This window comes from Pelecanus crispus, chromosome 4 (genome assembly GCF_030463565.1).
Source record: "Pelecanus crispus isolate bPelCri1 chromosome 4, bPelCri1.pri, whole genome shotgun sequence".
NCBI classification, from domain to species: Eukaryota; Metazoa; Chordata; class Aves; order Pelecaniformes; family Pelecanidae; genus Pelecanus; species Pelecanus crispus.
In genome coordinates, this window is record NC_134646.1 from 68,441,372 (window position 1) to 68,463,016 (window position 21,645).

General features: G+C 35.7%; 1 protein-coding gene across 5 annotated transcripts in view; it reads right to left on the reverse strand.

The window, feature by feature from the left end:
- The window catches only part of SLIT2 (slit guidance ligand 2), a 270,822-nt gene that overhangs the window by 64,924 nt on the left and 184,253 nt on the right, over positions 1-21,645 (reverse strand). For 3 of the 5 annotated variants that reach the window (XM_075709779.1, XM_075709778.1, XM_075709777.1), the window contains 7 exons: positions 8,987-9,058; positions 8,271-8,342; positions 7,672-7,743; positions 5,613-5,756; positions 5,320-5,483; positions 4,548-4,571; positions 917-1,067 (listed from right to left, as the gene is read on the reverse strand). In XM_075709779.1, the coding sequence (XP_075565894.1) occupies positions 917-1,067; positions 4,548-4,571; positions 5,320-5,483; positions 5,613-5,756; positions 7,672-7,743; positions 8,271-8,342; positions 8,987-9,058 (699 nt within the window). The remainder of the gene's footprint in view (positions 1-916; positions 1,068-4,547; positions 4,572-5,319; positions 5,484-5,612; positions 5,757-7,671; positions 7,744-8,270; positions 8,343-8,986; positions 9,059-21,645) is intronic. The other 2 variants (XM_075709781.1, XM_075709780.1) reach the window with 1 other exon arrangement.

A 21,645-nucleotide genomic window follows, 5' to 3' on the forward strand; every position in this document is an offset into this window, starting at 1 on the left:
AGACTGATTATCTTTTAAGAGATGTGCTGTGCTGTTGCTCATCTCACCCCTGTGGGTCACAACTTGATCACAGTACTCCTGTCTCCACACCTCTGTCCCTACTTTACTACATCAAATGGAAGTCCCTCTCTTTTGCCCCTCAACATTCTTCCTTCTTTACACTAACTCTCCTAGGAAAATCAGCTATTTCCTCTCGCCTTTGCTCTGCCAATGATGGCCACTTTCACCTCCTGCCTTTCTGCTGTCCTTTGAGCATCTCTGCATTCCCTTTCATACTACACTTTGTACATGGGAAAACCTTGTAAAGCTGTCTTAATTTCATCTTTCAATCCCTCCTTGAAGACCAGTTCAGTTGTAATGCCTACAAATCATTCCCATATGGCACTTATTAGGCAAGTAATAATCTGTGACTTCTTTTCTGCTCATCTCTGTTCATTATATTATTATCTCATCTTCATAACCCAACTCGGTCTTGTTTGTCTGCTTTATCTTCCTCTGGTCTCCAGCCTGACACATAATGTGTGCTCTGCATAAGATCAATCAGCTCTGTTTTATTAAACACCTAGGTAGCACTTTTTAAGACAGACCCCTGGTTACTGGATGTCCTACTTGCTCTTGTAGTTAAAATAAAAAGCAAAATAAACCCTACTGCCTTTCAAAAAAATCTGAGTGGGTAGCTCATGTACTGGAGAACTAGAAACACAGAATAGTTACCTTATTTATTTATAAGTTTTTAAGGCTACATGGTACTGAAATGATGCATAAATATTTTTTATTAATATCTAGTCCTTTGAAGTGCACCACAGAGGTTACATTTATTTTTGTTGTTCAAAAAAGTAAAGCTGTGGTTTTATATTTGAAAGTTTTAGTTAATTTTTCCATAAGTGAATAATGCTTTATTACGGGTTCAACTTACAACTCTGCTGTGTACTGGGGGATGTGATCAGGAATTTTGTTGAGTTTCTGATTGGAGCAGTCCACTGTGGTCCCTTCACAGCGACATTTCTCAGGGCAAGCCAAATCTGCAAAGCAGTCTCCACTTAATTTGGATCTGTAATCTTCAGTGCCTGTGGAAGAGTCAAGTCAAAATACAGATACTGAGTCAATAAAGTATAAGATTTGCTTCTTGTGAGAAGGTTGAAAAGATGTCTGCAATGCAGATAACGGGTGGGCAACTTGGGAAATGTATGATAAACTTTGTGATACTGAACAGACACAAGGGCTTCAAGAGAGGGTTAAATATAGGGGCTTAAGATATGCTGGAAAAAGAAACTGTGACCAACTTCACATAACAGGATAACGTTAACTTGAGCTTTTCACAGCTGTACTTTCTGCTGATTACGTTGTCAGCCAATCTAGCCTTGTTTATAGCTAATCACACAAATGCCACTGATTCTTTTAGAATTTATTTTCTTTCTCTCTATCAAGAATAAATAGATCCTGAATGCCACCTTTTCTCTTTCTCTTGTTACAAATTTGTATTGTTGACTGAACTTCATTAACCCCTGTAATAAATTTTTTTATAGTGCCGATACTCCACATCATCTCAAACGCATAAGATTGAAAGCCCTGTTTTCAGCTTTAATTTAAAAAATGTGTGATCCTGACTTAAGCCTCAGCAGCTTGCCATGCTGTAGAAAGCTGCGTGACGTTCCATGGTGCTTGACAGAACCATGTTTTACTCATACCTCACAACCACATGGTTAGATCAAGCACAACAGAAAATCTCGCTACATTATCAAAACTGCATCCATTAGGCCAAGGATAAGAGCAAGGGAAAAGAGGAAGGAGGAGGTGTAAGTTACAGAAGCATTTGAAGTTTAATACTTGCTTACATGACATGGCATTCTTATTACTGAATGTCCAGTGCCACAGTAACAGTATTACTGTCACAGATTAAATAAAAAGTACAAAAAAAAATGAACCACATTGAAAGCTTCCTCCACCATTTCCCAGTCAAAGAAAACGTCCTAAACATATCAGGAGAAAACATCCAATAAGGAACTGAGGGTGGGTGACAAAGAAAACAAAAAGAAGCTGAAAGGACCTGTGGGTTCTTCTTGGACAAAGGTGAAAAGACTGAGACTAGTAGAAGGTGCATCGGGGCTGGGAGGTACATTGTGATTAAGCTCAGACACTGAACTTTACTTACAGCCAAAATGGTGAACTCCTGCAAAAGTAAAGATAGCCAAGAAGGAAAGAAAGACAGAGTAATCCCAATTAAGACAAAACCATGAACTAAGCTCTCATGTTCTCTACTCAACTTTAGTTTTAATAGATCTTGCTAAGGGGCACCATCTTCAGCAGAGAGAGAATAATTCATTTTAAGTGGCATCAAAAAATGAAGAAAAGATTGGGGTTAATTACAGATTTCATATAGGATGATAATGCCTCCCCATGCATTATTCTTCACTGTTTTGAATGTATTCTTTCAAAGCTGCTCCCCTGGACATATCTACATGTTATGCCACTTAAAACCTTAATAAACCAAAGAAACATAGGAGAAACAGACTCCTCAGGGGAAGAAAAAAAAAACCAAACCAACAGTCATCACATATTATGTTATCTAGCTTTTGTAAATGTAACACATATGCTATAACTAGATGGAATATTCCTATGAGCTAGCAGACGAATGATATTTTTTAAAATTAATTAATACTTGTATAACCTTTAGTCTTCCAAATGACTATAATGAAATTCTACTAAGACTTCCTAGTGTCTGCAGAGCAAGATCTCCCAGTGACATATTTAAAACAAATATAAAAAATAGTTAAGTTTTTAAAGAAATGCTAACATTTTTACAGTATTTACTGAAGTGTAAAGAAGTGTTTTCAGCACTTTTAAATACCCAGTATCAAGGCTACAAATACACTATTTTTTCCTCCTGTGTCTAGAGTATATCACTGTTAGCAGTTCAAAGTAAACAGCTAAAATATTCAGGGACAAGGTCTTCAACAACTGAAATAATTTTATGCAGCATCTCCCTGACAACCTGATAGAAGAGAAAGCACAGAAGCTGTATTTCAAGAAGCAAGTCTGTAGCACTTTTTGATTAATTTAATTCTTTTTCTTCTTTTTTTTTTTTTTTTTCAGGAATCGCATTTTTTTAAAGGCTATGTAAACAAACCTAAACTGCATGTGTGGCCATATTATAAACAGGCTGTGAAGACATCTGCTGGCAAGAAAACACTTCTAACTCGGAGACAAAAGTTGTGCTGGCAAGGTTGAGTAGAAGTCACTCTGTGGCAGGAATACAGCTGTTCTACTCATTAAGGAATTGAGTGGTACTACAGGTTTGAGAAATTGAATCCCCCTCTGTTTTATGCTGCTTTAAACCACATTTTCGTGGCTGCCAATGCTGACAAATTGCTGCCTTATTTTGTTTTTCATTTTGTCTTTTTTTCATATTCAAACCAACATATTAGTACGAGGGCATGAAGAACTTCACATGATTGCTGCAAATTTAAGTGATACATCACACAGCATTAGGAGAAGAGCTGTTAAACCTACCAGCTTAAAAGACAAAGATTAAGACCACTGCAGAATGACAATATACCTGTAGTACTTGAAAGAACAAGTGCACTGGTGTCATAATCAATTATTGTAGATATTTTTCTAGATATTAAACTATGGTAGAAAACCCTGCTTGCAAATCACATACTGTAATTCATCAATAGATTCATTATTCCCTTGTTTATTTTGCCAATCAATCATTTATAATCTGTTAGGAACATAATGCAAGTGCATCGTTGTTTTTTTTTTTTTCTATTAAGAAATCAGTGCACACACCTGACAAGCAAGGTAAAATAAAGAAAGAAACTTATTTCAAAGAGCTAGGGCCAACATCAGTAAATCTTTTGTGAAAATATCATAGACTTATTGTAGCTTAAAGCGGTGTGTAAATTGCTGTTTCACCCCAAGTCTAAAGTTGTATTTTCTTTAATGGAAAGCATTTCTGATTCATTGTATGCGTGTGACCACAGAATGCCTTTAATGAAGAATATCAGCTTTCTTTTCCAAGCATTCCACTTTGATTTCGTAAACAAAAGGAGGGTGAGCAAGCAGTAGCTGCAGCCAGTGTAGACCATGAAAGCAAGGTAAGAAAATTTTCACTCGTAAAACATTTATTTTTTTAAAATTGTACTAGCTCTTTGATGGTAGCATGTTTTCCTGTATTTAAAAGCAGCTCAGGAGCTACATTTTAAAAACAGTAGTGGTGGAAAGGCAAGGTACAAGGTAAGTAAAGGTGTCAATTGAAATATGAACTAGCAGGTGCAACCTTCTAAATAATTTGAGAGGTATAATTTTGGTAGGTTGTATGCAAATTTGTGAGACAAAAAAAGTAAATGGAGCTGCATGCTAAGCTCTTATGTTCAGAAAACAGAACTACTAGTAATCTACAAAGGAAAACTATGTTGTAGCTACAGGTATTGACTAATGTTAATACACATGCATCAGTTTCCTAAAAGCTATAACAAACTTTGCTTTTTGGGGGAAAGGGAGAGAGTATCTGCAGTTAGTCAATCTTACTGCAGAGCCAAACCTACCTGGAATGAAATACTGTTCTTTAGCTAAATAAAGAGAAAAAAAATAGAAGATGCACCTGAATGTCAGCAAGCAAGGAATGAGTTTTATTAGATTAAGTATGGACTACAGTTAACTACAGATAATTAAGTGAAAAAATGTGTATTCACAATGAGAGCTGATAAACAACAAAGTGTGAATAGTCATAAATGTATCCGGAACATGGATAACAAACAGTTCTCATCTGGTATTTGCACTGGAGACTGAATAAATTGTAGAATGTGAAATGCACCTGGAACAGCTGGGTACCATATGACAAAAGTTAGGATTTAGAGAAATGTAAGTAGGAAATGGAATAAGATTAGAAAAAGAAAACAGTAAATTTCAGTATGAGGTAAGCTCCCTGTATAAAATGAATATGTCATGTTTCCATATTTAGCTAGAAATTTTTAGATCTTTCACATACTCCAGAGCCTTGTGGAAATTTTACAAAATGATTTATGTTAGTGATACTTGTAGTGAATAACTTTAGCATTTAATTCTGAAGTATTATATATTGCATTTCTTTTGTTAGATTTAATGCTACTCAGAAATAGTGCCAAATGCGTTAACTATAGTAATGTTCCGTGATCCAATAGTCTATGACTTCCATGATTTTCCCCCCTTAGTCAAAGAACTAAAAAAAATTCTGCAGTGTTTAATAATTCCGTAGAGAGCCAGCTGCCTTCATTAGAACTTCTATAACCACTGTTTTTGCCAATAAAAGAAAAATAGCAGCTGAACTAAGAAAATTACCTGAGCAGCGGAATTTCTTGCTTTTGATCTGGCCGATCCTTTTGTTTGCCAGACGGCGGGGGCTGGTGCAACGGGCACCACTGGTCTCAATGGGGTTTGTATGAAGATAATCCGCCAGCCACTTCAGATGGCAGTCACAGATAAATGGGTTCTGAGCCAAATGCCTTTCATGAAGAAAAAAATTATAATTTCACACATTATTTCCCTTTGGTCTCAGCAGTTCCCGGTATTTTTAGTACACTGTAGAACATGAAGTCATACTGAAAACCAGCCATAAACAAGAGCATACATACAAGGTCTGAATTGCACGTAGGGGTGAGAAAGTGCCTTTTGCAATGGTCTGAAGCTTGTTGTCATACAAAGAAAGAAGATTCAAGTTGTGCAGATCTTGAAAAGCATCAACTCGCAGGCAATTGATCTTGTTGGCGTTCAATAATCTGTTTAATGGAAGACAATTATAAAATTGAAAGAATTTGCTCAGTGTTACTGCAGATTCAGCATTTTTCACAGATAATTCTTTGTGTGCGTCTGTAACCAGAACAAGAGATGTAGTAACAAATATTAATTGACAGTGACATAGGGCATTTCAGTGAATTGAAATATCTTACTTGGGTGATCTGAAATTATTCCTAAATATTTGCACCTTGGAGTTGAAATGCGTGGGTTTATTCAGCTAAAATCACATTTCTCGTATGTGCTGGTAGAACGTGCGTGTGTGGTATTTGTCTGTGCAAAGAAACAAGCTTAAAAAATCAAGTATCTGCAAGGAAAACTAGTTCCTTTTGCCAAATAAATAAACAAACAAAAAAGGATCTGAACACTGTGTTCATTAGCTGGAAGAGATGTGCAGTGGCACTTTTAATTATATGTTACTAATCAGCATGCTGCCGCATTAACGGAGTTGTAGTAAAAACTGGTGGCATGGAATATATCCAAATCTGTCTTGGATCCTTTTTCCTCTCCATCTTCAAAAGGAACCTTTTCTTCCCTGTACCTCCCAGACTTCTAAAGTTCAAACAAACAAGCCAATCTAAACCAACTCCTTCATGCTTTTGAAGAGGAAAAAAAAAAATGTCATTCAACTAGATGCATTTTTATAACCAAATATGTTTTATTTTTTCCCATTTCCAGCCAGAAATGGAATGGAGTGGTGGATTTGAAAACTAATGCTCTGACAAAAAGTTTCACTGCGCAAGTAGAAATTTACTTAGACTGAAACGTATTGTCTATTCTTGTCTATGCAAAGCATATCAAGCTATGGACTTATTTTAATACAGAATAAACAGAAGTTCAGAGATGTTGCTTCTTTTTTTTTCTTTTTTTTTTACAAAATCTGAACCATGTTCTTATAACTAAAATCTCTTTAAAGGAAAACAGGAATGCCCCCCCCTCCCCCCCCGCTACTAATTTCTGACTAAAATAAATCAAATTGTAAACCTCTAGGTGGTGCTAGAACTTGCATTTTCTTTGTATTTACTTACTGTTTCGCCATCTTCAATGAGTTGTTAAAAACAAACATTTTGCCAATCACTACACTATGAAGTCTGGACATTAAATAATTCTAATCAAGTGGGAAGAAGTTTTTAATTCTTTAAGAAGCAGCTTTAAATCAACAAGTCAGTTATTCTGGGACAATTTCTTCCACAAACACCACTGTTGTTTTATGGCCTATTTCATAAATTTCTTTTACACAGTACAACTAGTGCACAGCCTCTTGTGCTAAATATTGACAATATTTGATAAACATATCACCACAACATTCTTCTTTATTCCCAGTATTAAATCTAAACAGAAATGGTTTATAAGATTACACACGGAAATTTCCAGTGTTAAAACGAAATAGCAGCTGGAGTTCACAGAGTCAAAGAATCGCACAGCGAAGAGTGTCAGAAAACATTAAAAACCATCAATGAAACTGTACTGCAACTCTGTTCTTCCGTGGGTACAACTAGAAATACAACTACATAGCATTTCCACTACGTACTTTCTCTGTATAAAACATACAGATATTCCTTCTATGGTTCCTACACAACTTTATACATACTATTTGCTGTTTACAGAGCAAGACAGTATCATATCTTATGTGTTTTATCCTTATAAATTCCACACAGGAGAATAGTTTGATTTTAATCATTTTAGACTGAGATATTAACTGAGGTATGATCAAATTTGTGGATGAATGGCAAGCTGGCCTACAACAGTCTTGACTCCTTTTTGGTTTTACTTTGTTTTTATTATACTCTGATCTTACGTATGGGATTTCCCACCAGTTCTTCTCCAGGCATAAATCTCTCACCATGTTTACCCTTCTGAGTTATCCCAAAATAGAACAAATATTAAAAAAATACTCACAGCAATTGCAGAGAAAAGAGTCCTTCAAATAGGCCCTTTGGAAGTTCTGTAATTTTATTGCCATAGAGGACACTGTACCAGGAAATAACAAAACAAAGCAAGCCGCCATTATGAAAGGCATATGCTATGTCATTTTGACTCTAAAAATAAAGAAATTTCAATTTTCCTGAAAGGAATTTAACAGCAACAACTTGGTACTTGCAAGATCCTTGTGGTCCTGTGAGGTAGCAGGATCACGCATTTTCCCAAAGCTGTGTTGCCCAAAGAGCTCTCAGCAGAATCAGCACCTCACTGTTTACAGCCTTACCATGGGACCTTGGTAAGGGGATTTGCTGTTTGTAAGAACAACTAACTGGGGAATAAAAGAAATGTCTGATTTTGTTCAACTCTTTGCCATGAACGTATTTATAAAAAAAACATACCTTTTTAGTGTCTAGATGTGATACAAGTTTCAATTATCACTCTAACATTCTGAAATTATTTTCACAGCTTTCAGAATTGATCAAGTTTATACGAAAATTCTGCAGAGAGCCAAAAATTCAAAATAATTTCACTGTAAGAAATTTGCTTCTGTCTTCACATGTCAAACAGATACCTACAGTGAATTGAGTGAACGTAAGCCCTGGAAAGCATCTGGAGCTGCTTCAGAGATCTGGTTATTGCTCAGGTCACTGAAATAAATGAAATTTTATTCAATTAATTCAAGCTATTTTCAAAATAGCAAACGTTGAAATAATATGTAATTAGAATTAGGCATGGAAGGGAGAGAGAAATGAAAATATTTATGTGAGAGACTGCCGAAGAATTTTAATATAAAACCACTAAAATTGCCAGTACACTGAAACAAAATGCATGGTTAAAAATAGACCTTTCAAATGCTTGAAAAAAAATGACAAAAAGATTTACTTTTCGTAATAGCTTAAGTACATCTTATAAAGAACTCTCTGTTTGCTATGGTCACAGGATTATACAGCCTCAAAGGTATTCTAAAATAACAGTGGCTTATCCCCATTAATTTATTTTTTTTATAGAATGTTCACTATAGTAACATATTGCTTCTATGCAGAACCATACTGAATAATTTCAGTACTTGGTAAAGAACCATTATTATTAACGTGAGAAATATGCTATATGGCCTTAATAATCAGGCTGCCATATCAGTTAATCTTCCAGCAGTCAAACTTTCTTAAATGATCACACATTGACTGCAGTTCCTCTGCACGACCTTGACTTGTTTTTTTATTTTTTTTATATATGTGTGTGTGTGTGTAAATATGAAAATAAAAAAATTAAATCTAAATTATTTGGTACGTACATTCTTCGAAGCTTTTTATATGGTGAGAAAGCTCCAGGAGGTATGACCTTGATTGAATTTTGTTCTAACCGACTGCAAAAGAATAGCAACAACATAAAAATACAAAACCCAAGCCAAAAAGCAATCTAAAGCCATAACAAACTAGAAGGAATAGACTTTAACAAAGGTGGCTGCTTTTGCTTTCTTTTTCAGTATAATTTTTATCTTGAGAAACAAGGTCATTTCAGTTTTCATTACCAAAAAATCAGCTTTTGTCTGTAAAATCAAACCTTTTAACCTATAGAGTGTAATGTTAGTTAAAACCCAATCTTGATTTTCCAGCTAAAGAAAACTTATTTTCAGAGCACACAAGATTTTTGTAAAATATAAGCTAGAATTGTCATTAAAAAATTCAAATTTGAGTCAGTATTAATTGACTCCCAGTGTATTATTCACATACAGCAATTTTTTATAGTAAGTTTTATTTGGGAATGTCTAAAGACTTCTGTGAGTTAATCATTCAAATATGCAAACCGTAAGAAAAGGGACAAGAATGTTCCTATAGAACAAATAACACACGTTGCTACCTGCAGTAAGGCAAATGCCATATTTTTAAACATGCATACGTGATTTCTTTAGATACAGGACGTAACACATTTTCTTTAAGATATAATACCAGTATTGCACAGCCACATTTCTAACTTCTTTAAGCAAGTATTTTTATCTAGAATTGTAGTTTATGTTACTGGCCACATTTGATTTGTATGTATAGTGACTGTGACTGAAACTTGCCATACTGCAAAGTGTGAATTTGCTGATGGAAACGTTTTTCCAAGAATTTTTTGAACTTCCAGAGTTTTGTATATAGGAAATCTATGCTGATACAGACCTATGGCCCACTTGCCAACAAGTCAAAACAGACTCAACAATAAGCACACTTAAAGTAGAAATTACCTCTTCACACACCACAGTATCTCACAGTTATGGCAGTGCAAAAATTTCTATTATGTAGACATAAGGAATGAAACTGTAGTAAAAAGTACAACAGGAAAAGGCAGTATTATTCAAACTACATACCATGGTCATCTAATAAGCTTTCTATTTCCCTCTTTCATGCACAGGTATCAACTCTTACTATGATCTATGTACATAAAGACAATGCCAAAAATCTATTTCATACAAGGAATCAAAATGCTGTAGAATTTACTGCACTATTTTAAATTACTCGGACATGGACTCAGAATCTAAGCTCAAAAAGCCTTTTTAAATCTACATGCAGGAATATTAGCCTACTCTTTTCCTTTTACCCTTGTCCTATTAACTCTCTTCTGTTCAATTCTGCTCTGATAGAGAGACATAGGAGTCTCTGTGTGTGCAGTGTAACTAATAAGCTCATATATTCACTTTGAGCAAGCCCTTCCAAGAAACTATACTTACAATTGTTTCTTTTTGTAAAGTTTCTCCAGAGATCACAGTACAGCTGAACTGAAGAAAGATTTTTTGCTGCCTTCGTGAAGTTTTGTTCAGATGGAGATATTTATACATTTAATACTCAAAATCTCTTAAGTCTCACAATGCTTTACCTTAGCAGCATTTGTTCTTGAATGGCTTATAAAGAAGCCAAGGAAAAAAAAAAAAGCCTCAAAAAATCTTCCTGACACACAGAGAAAATCTCACTTCATCAGAGCTGTTTTAGACAGGGTTCATGTTTTAAAAAAGTCCTTAACTAGGAAAATGTTGCCACCTTGCTACAGTGTTCAGGTGTATTTTAAACACTGCAGGGAATCCCATGGCACAAGACTGTTAACTTTTTCCATAAAGACGATATTCTTTCATATGCTTTCTTCACCTTGGCTGAGCCTCTTGGACCCATGAAACACATTTTGCATCAGACCAGAAGTACTGACTAGGCTATAAAGGAACAAGGTCACTCTTCTCCAGCACACTTGAGTAGATGCAGAAGGCAAACAGCCGAATAAGTAAAAACTTGCTTAAGTTAAAGGTCAACACCAAGTTAGGCCAAACCCAAGTATTTTCTGTTCTTACACTACATTTTTAGCTTAGTTTCCCCAGAAAATGAAGATTATACGTGCTCATCATCTAGATAGTTTTCTACCCAGCTGGCTAGGTCAAAGAGAGGTAAAACCTTCAGATAATAAGTTTCTAAAAATTTCCGTATTTTAGCAGTGGGAAGGAGCTGAGAAACCAAATTAACCCAGCCATGAAGGGAATGGCAGCCATCCATCCATTCCTGTTACACACTCTATTTGGCAGCAACCAACTGCCTAACCACCAGGGACAGCCTGACCAGACATTTATCAGATGTGTAGCTTTGAAAACGAGCCAAAGAATAGCTTGCACAGGGAAACACGTAGGGCATACGCAGAACTGGAGAGGGAAGGGGGGGCGTAAAAAGGACAGGGAAGGATTAGGCCATATTACAGAGGAGGACTTGAATTGCTGGAGACAGAGACACTGGGAAAAATGCCTCTGTGTATATGCGAAAGACAGATATTGCAGTGGCAATGCTCCCACATGAGGCTGTCACAAGCCTCATTTATAAATGCTGCTTATTAGCCCATGATGTAGAGATTTGTAACCTAGTGCTGGGGGGGATCCAGTCTACTTTCACCTATCTTTAAACATATAATGCTCTTAACTAGACACGATACGGCATGTAACTCGAGAAAGACAAGGTCTAGCATTAAATTAAGACACAAAGTATTTTCCAGTTCACTCTTTTACTTTAAAAATATATTAGTTGTATAAACTGAAGTACCTTACAGGATACATGTATGCCATTTTTTATGAGAAGATGGAATAGCAGATTTCATTTACTGCTGTCCAATTTGTCTACAAATTATATGGTCCAAAACCTGAAGAAGTCCTAGTACAGTATATTTCTGAAAGCTAATTTTCTAGCAGTTCTAATAGAGCAAACTACCAATTCACTGGTGGATACGTAAAATGAACTCCATGTCAACGTTACCTAACATTTCCTTTTAGTGAGAAATTTATAGTCTAATAGACAGACTGTGCAGTGCTGGGATAAATTTACAAGCTCTTCTGGATAAAGGATTTGTTATAGTAGGATCATCTAAGTATGCCTTTTCTTAACTCACGCCAAAGTGTACGTGCTAAAACATATCACATTTTAGAAAATGTGATTAGTATAAAAAAGGAAAAATAAGATTATATAAATACAGAAGAAAAATCTTTTATACCCCACTTTGTCTGTAAAGAAAGTAAATCAAATTCACATTTTCAGGCTTTGTTATCCTCTAATCTTCTGCTTTATCTTCCTAGAATCAGCTGAATTTCACAGAGTACAAATTTGCATCCACTATTCCAGAGAAAATCTAATTAGATATATTCCAGGGTCACAAAGCACAGATAGACTAATATCTAAAGGAAATTTGCATTCTACTGATAAAACCCATAGTAATTAAAAACTCCTTTATATTAATTCCTCATATTAAAAGAAACATTTTTAATTCTGGAATAGGATGGGTTGTAGCTATCTATTACTGAAAAAATCAGCTAAGTGCCCACAAATGACATGGCCAGAAGTACCATTATTTTACAGAAGAACGAAAAGCCAGTGTCAGTATTTTTCCATAGAACTTGTATTAAATTTTGTGCGCAACATCTCTTTTCAAAGTCATCCCAGAAGTCATTCTTTTTTATAAATGATCATCTATGTATCATAAACAGTGCCTTGGTGGTTTCTTTTTCAAAAGCCACAGTCAATTTTAGTAGCATATTTAATAAGATAAGATAATGGAGGAAGACAGTTAAGTACATGCTTCATCAAAGCTTGCCCTGCCTCATGTATAAGAAGTACTCTGCCCATCACCACACAAATGCTAATTAATGCTCTTAGTATTATGTCTCCTGCTCCTTTTAGAGTTTCACTTCAAAGAAGTCCTGAATCAATACATAAGTGTTTTACTGTCTTGTAACACTGCCAAACTGGTTGAAACCTTTTTTGAAGACCATTCCCTAATCTCTCCTATCCAGGAAATGTACTGTGAACATTTCTTTTTCTAAATCTTTCCCCCCTGCTAATCACTGCGGACGCTGTAATGTACAACCGCCTACTATTCTAACAAAGGTGCTTCTGCAGTTGTGACTTCCAACCTAATCAAATCAAATCATAGTAGGTCCCCAGCCAGTAGACGGATTCTTCCCGCCCTGGTCCCCAGAGAGCCCTGTGACATGTAAATCACTCGACGCTTCCGAGGAGGATGCTGTTCTCTACTACAAGCCTGCAGCACACCATTACTGATTACTACTTCTGCACTTACAGAGACAGACAACATGCTTATTTATACTGACACTTTTAAACTAGCTTATTTTCCCACTATAAAAAGTCATTTCTATGAAAGACTTCTGCACCAGGAAAGAGGGCAGACTGGGAATGAAGAACACCCTGTTCTCTACAGATCATTTTTATTTTAAATCATGCCGATGGGGTACAATATACTAAGCCTGCTTAGTAGAGAAAGGTAAAAAACACTGCACAGACATGTGCTGCACCTAAATGCATGTTAAGGGGTCAGAAATATATCTAAAAACCAGTATTTCGTAACAATAAAGTAAATTAAAACATCTTCCTTAAGAAAACACAAATTTTAATATGGAGCAGTGAATTAGCCAGATATTTTATAATTAAACAATCAGAACATAACATCTCGATTAAGTAAATTTGGTCAATACGATAGTGGCATTAGCAGTTAATTAATCTATACTTTTAATTCCAGTATCTACTCATTTACGAAAAGTCTGCAAGAAGCTTGTCAAGAAATCCCAAAAGAATTTTTACTACAGAGAAGAAAGTGTAAGCTGTGCAATGAGTCTGATGTATTGCACAGATGCTGATTATACATGGTAATAAAATTGACAGCTCTTCTTTGCATTTTCCCCATCTGCTTTTAAAGTAAATGGCAAAAACAGCTGTCAGAAAACAGAAAATAGATTTCAGTGATGGGATTCACTGCAGCTCCTGAATCTGAAGAACTGCAATACACAGCCAACGCATCTCTCATCATATGTAACATCTGCCAGGTTTTTGGGGTTTTTTTGTTTGTTTTTAAAATAAGGAAACAGTAACTATCTCCCTTTGTACAGGAATCCTTGAGGCTATTAAACAACATACCTTTTTTTCTTTCTCAACAACTGCACCTCCAGAGTGCTTATACCCACTAAATGTCACTTCTAACTTTAGCAGCAAAAGAATTCTGTTGAAATCTGTGATATCATCCATGTCTAACAAAACAAAAGATGTATTTTGAACGACTATATTACTTGCACTTTAGAATTTCAGGCTCTAATTCTGTGTACTAATAAATCTGGTTGACAGTTTCCTAAATATTTGCATATAAAGAATCACTGTCAATGTTGCCCTAAAGCTTGCCAAACTGTTCACATCCAGTCTAATTGTTCTATCAAGTATTTCCTCAGGGGATTGACTGTAAATGACAGATGACTCCTTAGTCTGCATTACATCAAAAAAGTAACAAGAATTGTCATTCTAAAGCTATTAAACAATTCATTGCATTTACTCAAAAGCAAGTCCCAAACCTGCATCTGTTTAATTTTTCATCACAGAAAAGGCCATCTCATGCTCTGAAATAATGATAGCCTTTACATTCCTTAATTGTTACAGATTCAGGTTGTAGGCAAAATGCAGCACTTTTTAAAGAACTATTAGCTCAATACTTTGGCATCTGTCAGACTGTGGCTCTCGTGCAATTACCCTGAGTCACCTAGAGTCCAGTTAAAGCCTCTCTAATTAGCCTATTTTTGATGAGAGTTGTTATAGCACAAAAACTACTTGAGCTGTTCAGGGTAACTGTATTAAGTTCACAAAAAATAAATGTAATCCTGCTATACTCTTGGCTTATCACAAGCAGTGACTTGTCAACCTGCTCTCATTGAGCAGAAACACTGCTAGCTTGAGAATCCCATCATCATGCAAGACCAACAGAGTGGCAGGAGTTAACTACCTGTTAAACAATACATGGACTTACACCATAAATTTGCCACAAAAATCTAAATGAAGTTTTTTTTAACTGAGAACACTTTTCACAAGTGTTTGCTGCTTACTGGACCATGTATTTAGCAACATGTAAATAACAAAGAAAGCATTTCATTGATGATGAAACACAAAATAGTGAAAAGTCAGTATCCATAGTTTCTTTTAGAGTAATTTCACTCACATTATTGCTGAGGAAAAGTTACCAGCAGTGAAGAGCCATATGTGAAAATAAAATCTAAGAGTAACAACACCTTTGGAGTGTGGCACAGCTGTCAGAGATCTACGAGGGTTTTTCTGGAAGAGCTAGATGGGCCTTCTCCAGCTTCCCTTCATGCTGTATAAAATATTCATTTATTCCATGCTTGAGTTATTTTCTTTCCCTTGGCAAAGTACAGAGAGGTCCCTCAAGGTGCCTCTTCTACTTCAATACCCACCAGAAACTTGCACAACCCCCCCCAGAGGTGGAACGGTGTTCATTCTGGCTAGTACCTACTTCCAGTGTCTCTGGAAACCAGCACTGGTTTCACATGTTTCTTGTCCAGTTGCATTCTGTGTCTCTATGTCCCCTGGACTGTTGAAATTATCCTCTGTCCCCTGAATTTAATTAGATTTTAAGATAGGACAACAGGGTATGAAGAAAGCCAAAGATATAAACAATGGCAGCATAGTACACATGCTAATAAAGAACAGATTAAATATTCTACCTACAAAAATGTCTGACAACTAAAATAAGAGAGTCATAAAAAAAAAAAGGCATAAAGCCACATGATTTACCAGTAATTTTCAGATTAGGAAGATACTTGAGTAAGAGCATGACAAATCATTTCTCTTGTGTGTGTTAAGCAGACAGGATTAGCTATCAAATTAGCAAAACCATCTATTTTTGAGGCAGTCAAATGAATATATTTTAAGTTTTGCCTGAGAAATATTAAGGTGGGAATCCCAAGGAGCAGGTAAATGTAATTCAGTGGAATCTGTATTGGCAAATTAAATTATTAAGGTAAAGAAGTTAATACCTCAATAGATTTCTTTGCCCAATTTTAATTTGTTTCATATTTACTCAATACACTGCCTCATGGATAATGCATTTTTCGTTACTCACATGTAATTATTGTGTGTTTATATGCATAACATCATATGAAAGATGTTAAGATTTTAGCAAATTTCTACATTTTTTGATAAAGCAAAGAAACCATTTTGTTTTATATTGCAATGGGCATAAATACTGGTTTTGCTAAGAAATAATGACCTTCCCACGATCAAAGAAAAGTATATAGAGACAACTGTGTTCACATCATTGATGCCACAGATGAACAGTCTAAATGGAGTGTCACTTATGACAGGGAGTAGCAAGTCATAAAACCTTTCTATTAAAACTATGAAGTAGTATTAGTTTTATTTTCATGTAAAGATTTTCAAAGTTAATGGCCGTATTTGCATTAGCAGACTAAACAGGGCCAGGGATGACCTGTAAAATTAGGTGCTGCAGAATGTGGAAAAGTTCAGTCACAGTGTATATTGATACTAAAATTTTAGTTTCATGTGAGCTGTTTTGCACCAGATATTCCATTTCATTGGGATTCTTCTTTGGTCCTCCTCCATATGTAAAGCCATACTCCTGTGAATTCTTTTGAACAAACTTCTAGGGAAAAGATAAGTGTATAACTAATACACTGTAACTACTAATAATGCATCTAAAAGTCATGTACCCTTATTTGATAGAAACTTCTGGACATACATATGCAGTAACTTTTAAGCAAAACAGAAGCAAAAGATCTATATTTCACTGAAAAATCAGAATGCCACCCCAGTCCACTGGTAAAAAATTTGAATGTTAATTCCAATGCATTAAACAGGATTGGTCTTAAAAACATTGGTCTTAAAAACCTTTGGGAAGAGAAGATGATGAGAGAAGATTTGAAGAAAGGTACACATGAAGTACAGTTGAAGAGAAGTATAAATGAAAACAGTTAATTTTAAAAGCATGGCAGCTATATGAAGTTGCTCAAAAGTTTGGAATATTAGATTAAGACCTGAGAAAATATTAGTCAGATCATGTGAATTTGTCAAAGGGGGATTTAGTAACACCTCCTTACTTAGTTATGTATCTTTTAATGCACTTCAATCTGGAAATTTCTGAAAATTCAAAAACTGGCACATTTTTCTGGCTTCCTACTGACCAAAGTATGTATCAGTATTCATAAGCAACTGAATACTATAATAATTATTTTAAGTTTTGTATTCATAAGTAGACATCATCTTTTCACTTGACACCTGCATGTACTGGCAGTATTGTACGAATTTGTTTCAGGAATTAAGAAAAGATTTTGATAAATCAGAAAAGTTTCAAAAAAAGCCGTAAGAATAATTAAATGGCTGTGAAACATTTGAACAGTAAGACCAAAGAGATCTATATATTTAGGATAGCATTGGAAAGTTAACACATTTTCTGGAAAAAGATAAATACGTTTATAGAGGATTCTTGCAACTAACTAAAAAACTTAATGATACACAGTGAAACAAGACCAATGACTATGTATACATATGTGTATTTACAGAAACCAACTTGGCAAAACCTTTCCAGAACTTCACTGGATGTGCAAGACTTCTGGCTGACAGCCTACCTGTTTAATAGGTAAAAGATACTTATGAGCTAACATTCTGTATAAGTCCTAAAAAGACCAATGTATTGAGTTAAACTAGAGAGCAGAAACAAATGCAGACACTGGAAAACAAACATCAATTTAATGTCTCGTAACTTATTGCATCTTCCCCTCAGTGTTCGGACCCATTGCTTTCAAGCTGCGCAGATGCAAGGTTTGCTTTCATTTCTGTCAGGCTACTGCAGACAGCCGAATCACACTTTAAGCTGCTAAAAATAGAGAAAGCTGCCTTATCTCTGACGTTTCAGAGTTTTCCTGCTATGTGTGTCTTTGAACTGTCTTCAGTAAATGTTCCTAAACCCTTGCCAAGTGACTTTTCTCTGCAAAAGGTCATCCTTAGAAGCATCTTTGCATCTCAGTGTAAAAATCTCTGTTCAATAGCTATTTATTTAAGGCTGTACTTTGGACTTTTAGCTAAAGATGAATTTTAAAAGACAACAGAAATGGTGAAACTGTACACATGCCAAGCTTAGCTTGTAAAAGATACATACGTAGAGCTCCCAGTTCTCAAATAAAATTCTGCATTTACGCAAAGCACCTCCCCAGTGTCTACAGTGTGATCAGGTCACCTGTCACTCTATCTTGGTTAAACTGTATCTGTCAAGTTCCATTCTGTCAGATCTCACTTCCTTTCCCCTCTTTTCCTTCTTCTTTTTCCCCTTTCTCCACTTTCCCTTTTTTTTTCCCCCCTTCTCCCTTAATATAATTTGAGTGGTACTGTGAGAAGCAATCTCAGGAGCTTTTAATCCTGCTTAATAACACACGGCTCACAAAGATGTAGTTAAGTGCTTGGCACAATACACAATCATTAATCAACAGACTTACAAAAACAAAGTATAAGGGGGAATGGGATGGAGAAAGATGAAAACATGAAGAAAAATAGTAGAAATCAGGAAGATAAGGTGAGACAAGACTGAGGAGACAAATTAGGAAACTATCATGGGAAATGTAAGTAAGGTTATCAAGAAACAACCGTACAGCTTCTAGTTTCGGCATTCAAACATTAGAAAGCTCCACTCACAAGAAAGAACAACTTTATCTTGAAGGCCATAGTAATTAAGAAGTCAGTGACTTTTTCACTACACTAGATTATGAAGGTGAATTGTTAAAACTCCTGACTCCTACATGTTTTTTTCATTTCATATATTATGTGGTTTAGGGTCTTTTCTGCCCCTTACAAAGACTAAAATTATTTATACAACTGTTGCTTGGTTAACAGTGGCAACACTCCAGTCACCCTCCCCTCCAGCAAACCTTCCTCTTCCCCAAAACACCAAGGTAGTGACTACTAGCCTTCTAAAAAAGCAGCAAATTTAATTAAGTCATTCCTTTGATTACTTAAATGTCTTTAATATCACAAAAATGAAGAAAAATTAATTTAATTCCATGCTTATTTGCTTAAATAATCATTTATACAAAGCTGTGGTCATTAGAGCAGGTAATTCCTCCCTTCCCATTGCACTTATTGCAATTGTATTTATTTTTTTTTATTCATAATACTACAGTAAGGAAAGAGGTTTGAGAACCACTTTGACTGGTAGTTCAAGCCACAGAAGAGAAGAAAAAATCAGAAGAATGATGTAAAAGCAGCATTTTCACGAAGCAGTCTAGCTCATTAATGGCTTTTTGGCCTCTTCTTTTGAAATAAGAGCCTGTCACTTACACCATTCTGAGAGAAGGTACCAGTACAATTAATAGAATTGCTGCTGGGTCACTATTTGTAAGGTTTCTGATAGTCTGTTTGAACACGTGCCAAAAAGTCTCTATTCGAAGGGAACCAGAGTTATTTCTGCCGATCATTCAAAGAATTTTCACGCAGAAGGTGAATTCTAAAATGCAACCAAGTGAAAAGAGATTAATGGTGCTGAAAAACTAAAATGTGGAAGGAATGCCTGCATAGAGGCTGATAAATGCTATCACCATTAGAAAGGCTATACTTTCCAAAACCAATTAAAGTAACAGTTTTCAACCTTAAGAACGACCTTTAATGCCCTTAATATATGAGCTGTATGACAAAGGAACAAAGCGCTAGGTGCATTAGACCACTGCAGTTGGTTAAGCTCAATAGACTGAACATGCCAATGAAAGAGCATCCCATAAAAATTTCTGGAAAAGGGAAGAGGTTTAAACAACAAACCCAAGTCAACTCAAATTATGATGTTTCTAATGAATGAATAATGTATCATGCTTTGCTTAAGTCAATGGAAAAAGGCTAAAATAAGGCACACTAAATAAGTTTGAAGACTATTAATACGTAACATTTATGGGCAATGTATTTTGCCTCACAACATTTACAATACAGACATTAAAATAATAGGGCTATTGTGAATTTTTTAAAGTACCCAAAATGTTTCCTGCAGGTCACTCATGGTTTGAAACCTTTGCATTTGGCCCAGAGGCAAAGATGCATCTGTGCACCTTTTTAATTCTGTGAATTCCTGCAGAATTAGTAGGTGCACTAAAACTGGGGGAGTCTTGGTGTGCAGCCAATTATTTTGTTTTTTAAAGTATATATGGAATATGAAGTATTTCTTTCTCAAATAATATTGCATTGATTGGATGGACCCTGAAAAGAAAAGCTTAGGTATTCTTATTTAGCTGTGTGTGAGTTTATTTAGATAATAAAGGGGAGAATTAAGTTTGTAGAAAGAGCGTAACTGGTACAGATACGATTGTACTAAGTCAATAAACATTAAGAATTACATTTACTGAGATGCTGAATACTTAATTTTGCTCTGAGCTTTACCACACCAGAAGGGAAAAAGAGAGGACACCACAGGCTTTATTCTCCTTCCATTTTCACTGGCAGCTACTTGGAGATAAGCAGTCCTGTTACTGAAGGCATCTTCCCAAGAGGCACTTGGCAGACAATGCATTGCCTGCTAATTGACTTCACACAACGGGAATTGCTAGTTTTAGCCAACTGATTTCTGTACCAACTGACAAGTCAGTCAGAGCAGTATGACAAGACCCTCTCGGCAACACCCTGACGGTCACCAGTAAATCCAACTGCATTGGAATGAAACAGCATTTCGGCAACTGGCTTCTGCCTCATCCCGGTCCTACCATCACAAAATGCCTGCTCGTTCCTCAACCACCTCAGCTACCAGTGCAAACTCATTTTCTCTCAGTGGTTTAGGCTATCACACCAAACTCAGAGACGTGAAGGCTGCAGCGCAGTACAAGCACATAGCTTCCTTGCCAGCGCTGCTACAGAAGCTGTAGCCATCAGCAGAGAAGACAGCTCCTACTGTCTGAAAATGTCATCCCAAAACAGTTGTCCAGAAGAACTATGAAGGCAATGCAAAGTCCCGACATCAGTATTAGACTCTGAACAGAAAGCCTTTTCTTTTACTTTTCCACAAAGAGCTAACTCAGAGCTTCAACATGCAAAATTTTACTCAACAGAAACTGTTGAGCCAATGTTTTAGACTTAAGAAATTCAATATTCCATTTAAAGGGGGTTTTAGCACATTATTTAGATACAGGTAATTTATGAACCCCCTGGGGAAAAAAAAAGCATAAAATTGTCCACATGGATTGCACGCTTTAAACCTGCAGTTTAATTATATACACCAGAAGGACAGAGAATAACAACATTATTAATACCACTTAGATTTTATGCAGCATTGTCCCAGATGGACTGACAATGTAACAAATATAAAGTATTTTTGTGCAGAAACAGATCAGACAACATTTTATTTAAAGGAAGTTTGTGTTGGGCAAAGAGAAAGAAATCAGTGCTTCATAGGGTACTGAGGAGTTGAATGAGGTCAGAGAGAAAGGATGGAAGAAATGGATGGAGAACATGGCAAAACATCACAAAACCACAAGTATGTGTTGAAGGCAAACTTCACAAGAACCTCAAACAAAAAAAAAGGGATTATGGACCTTCAAAAACTAAATATGGATTATATTCTTATTAAAAGTAACCTGCTATCCATATAAGAACAAAGAAATAAGAGGCAGAAATGGAT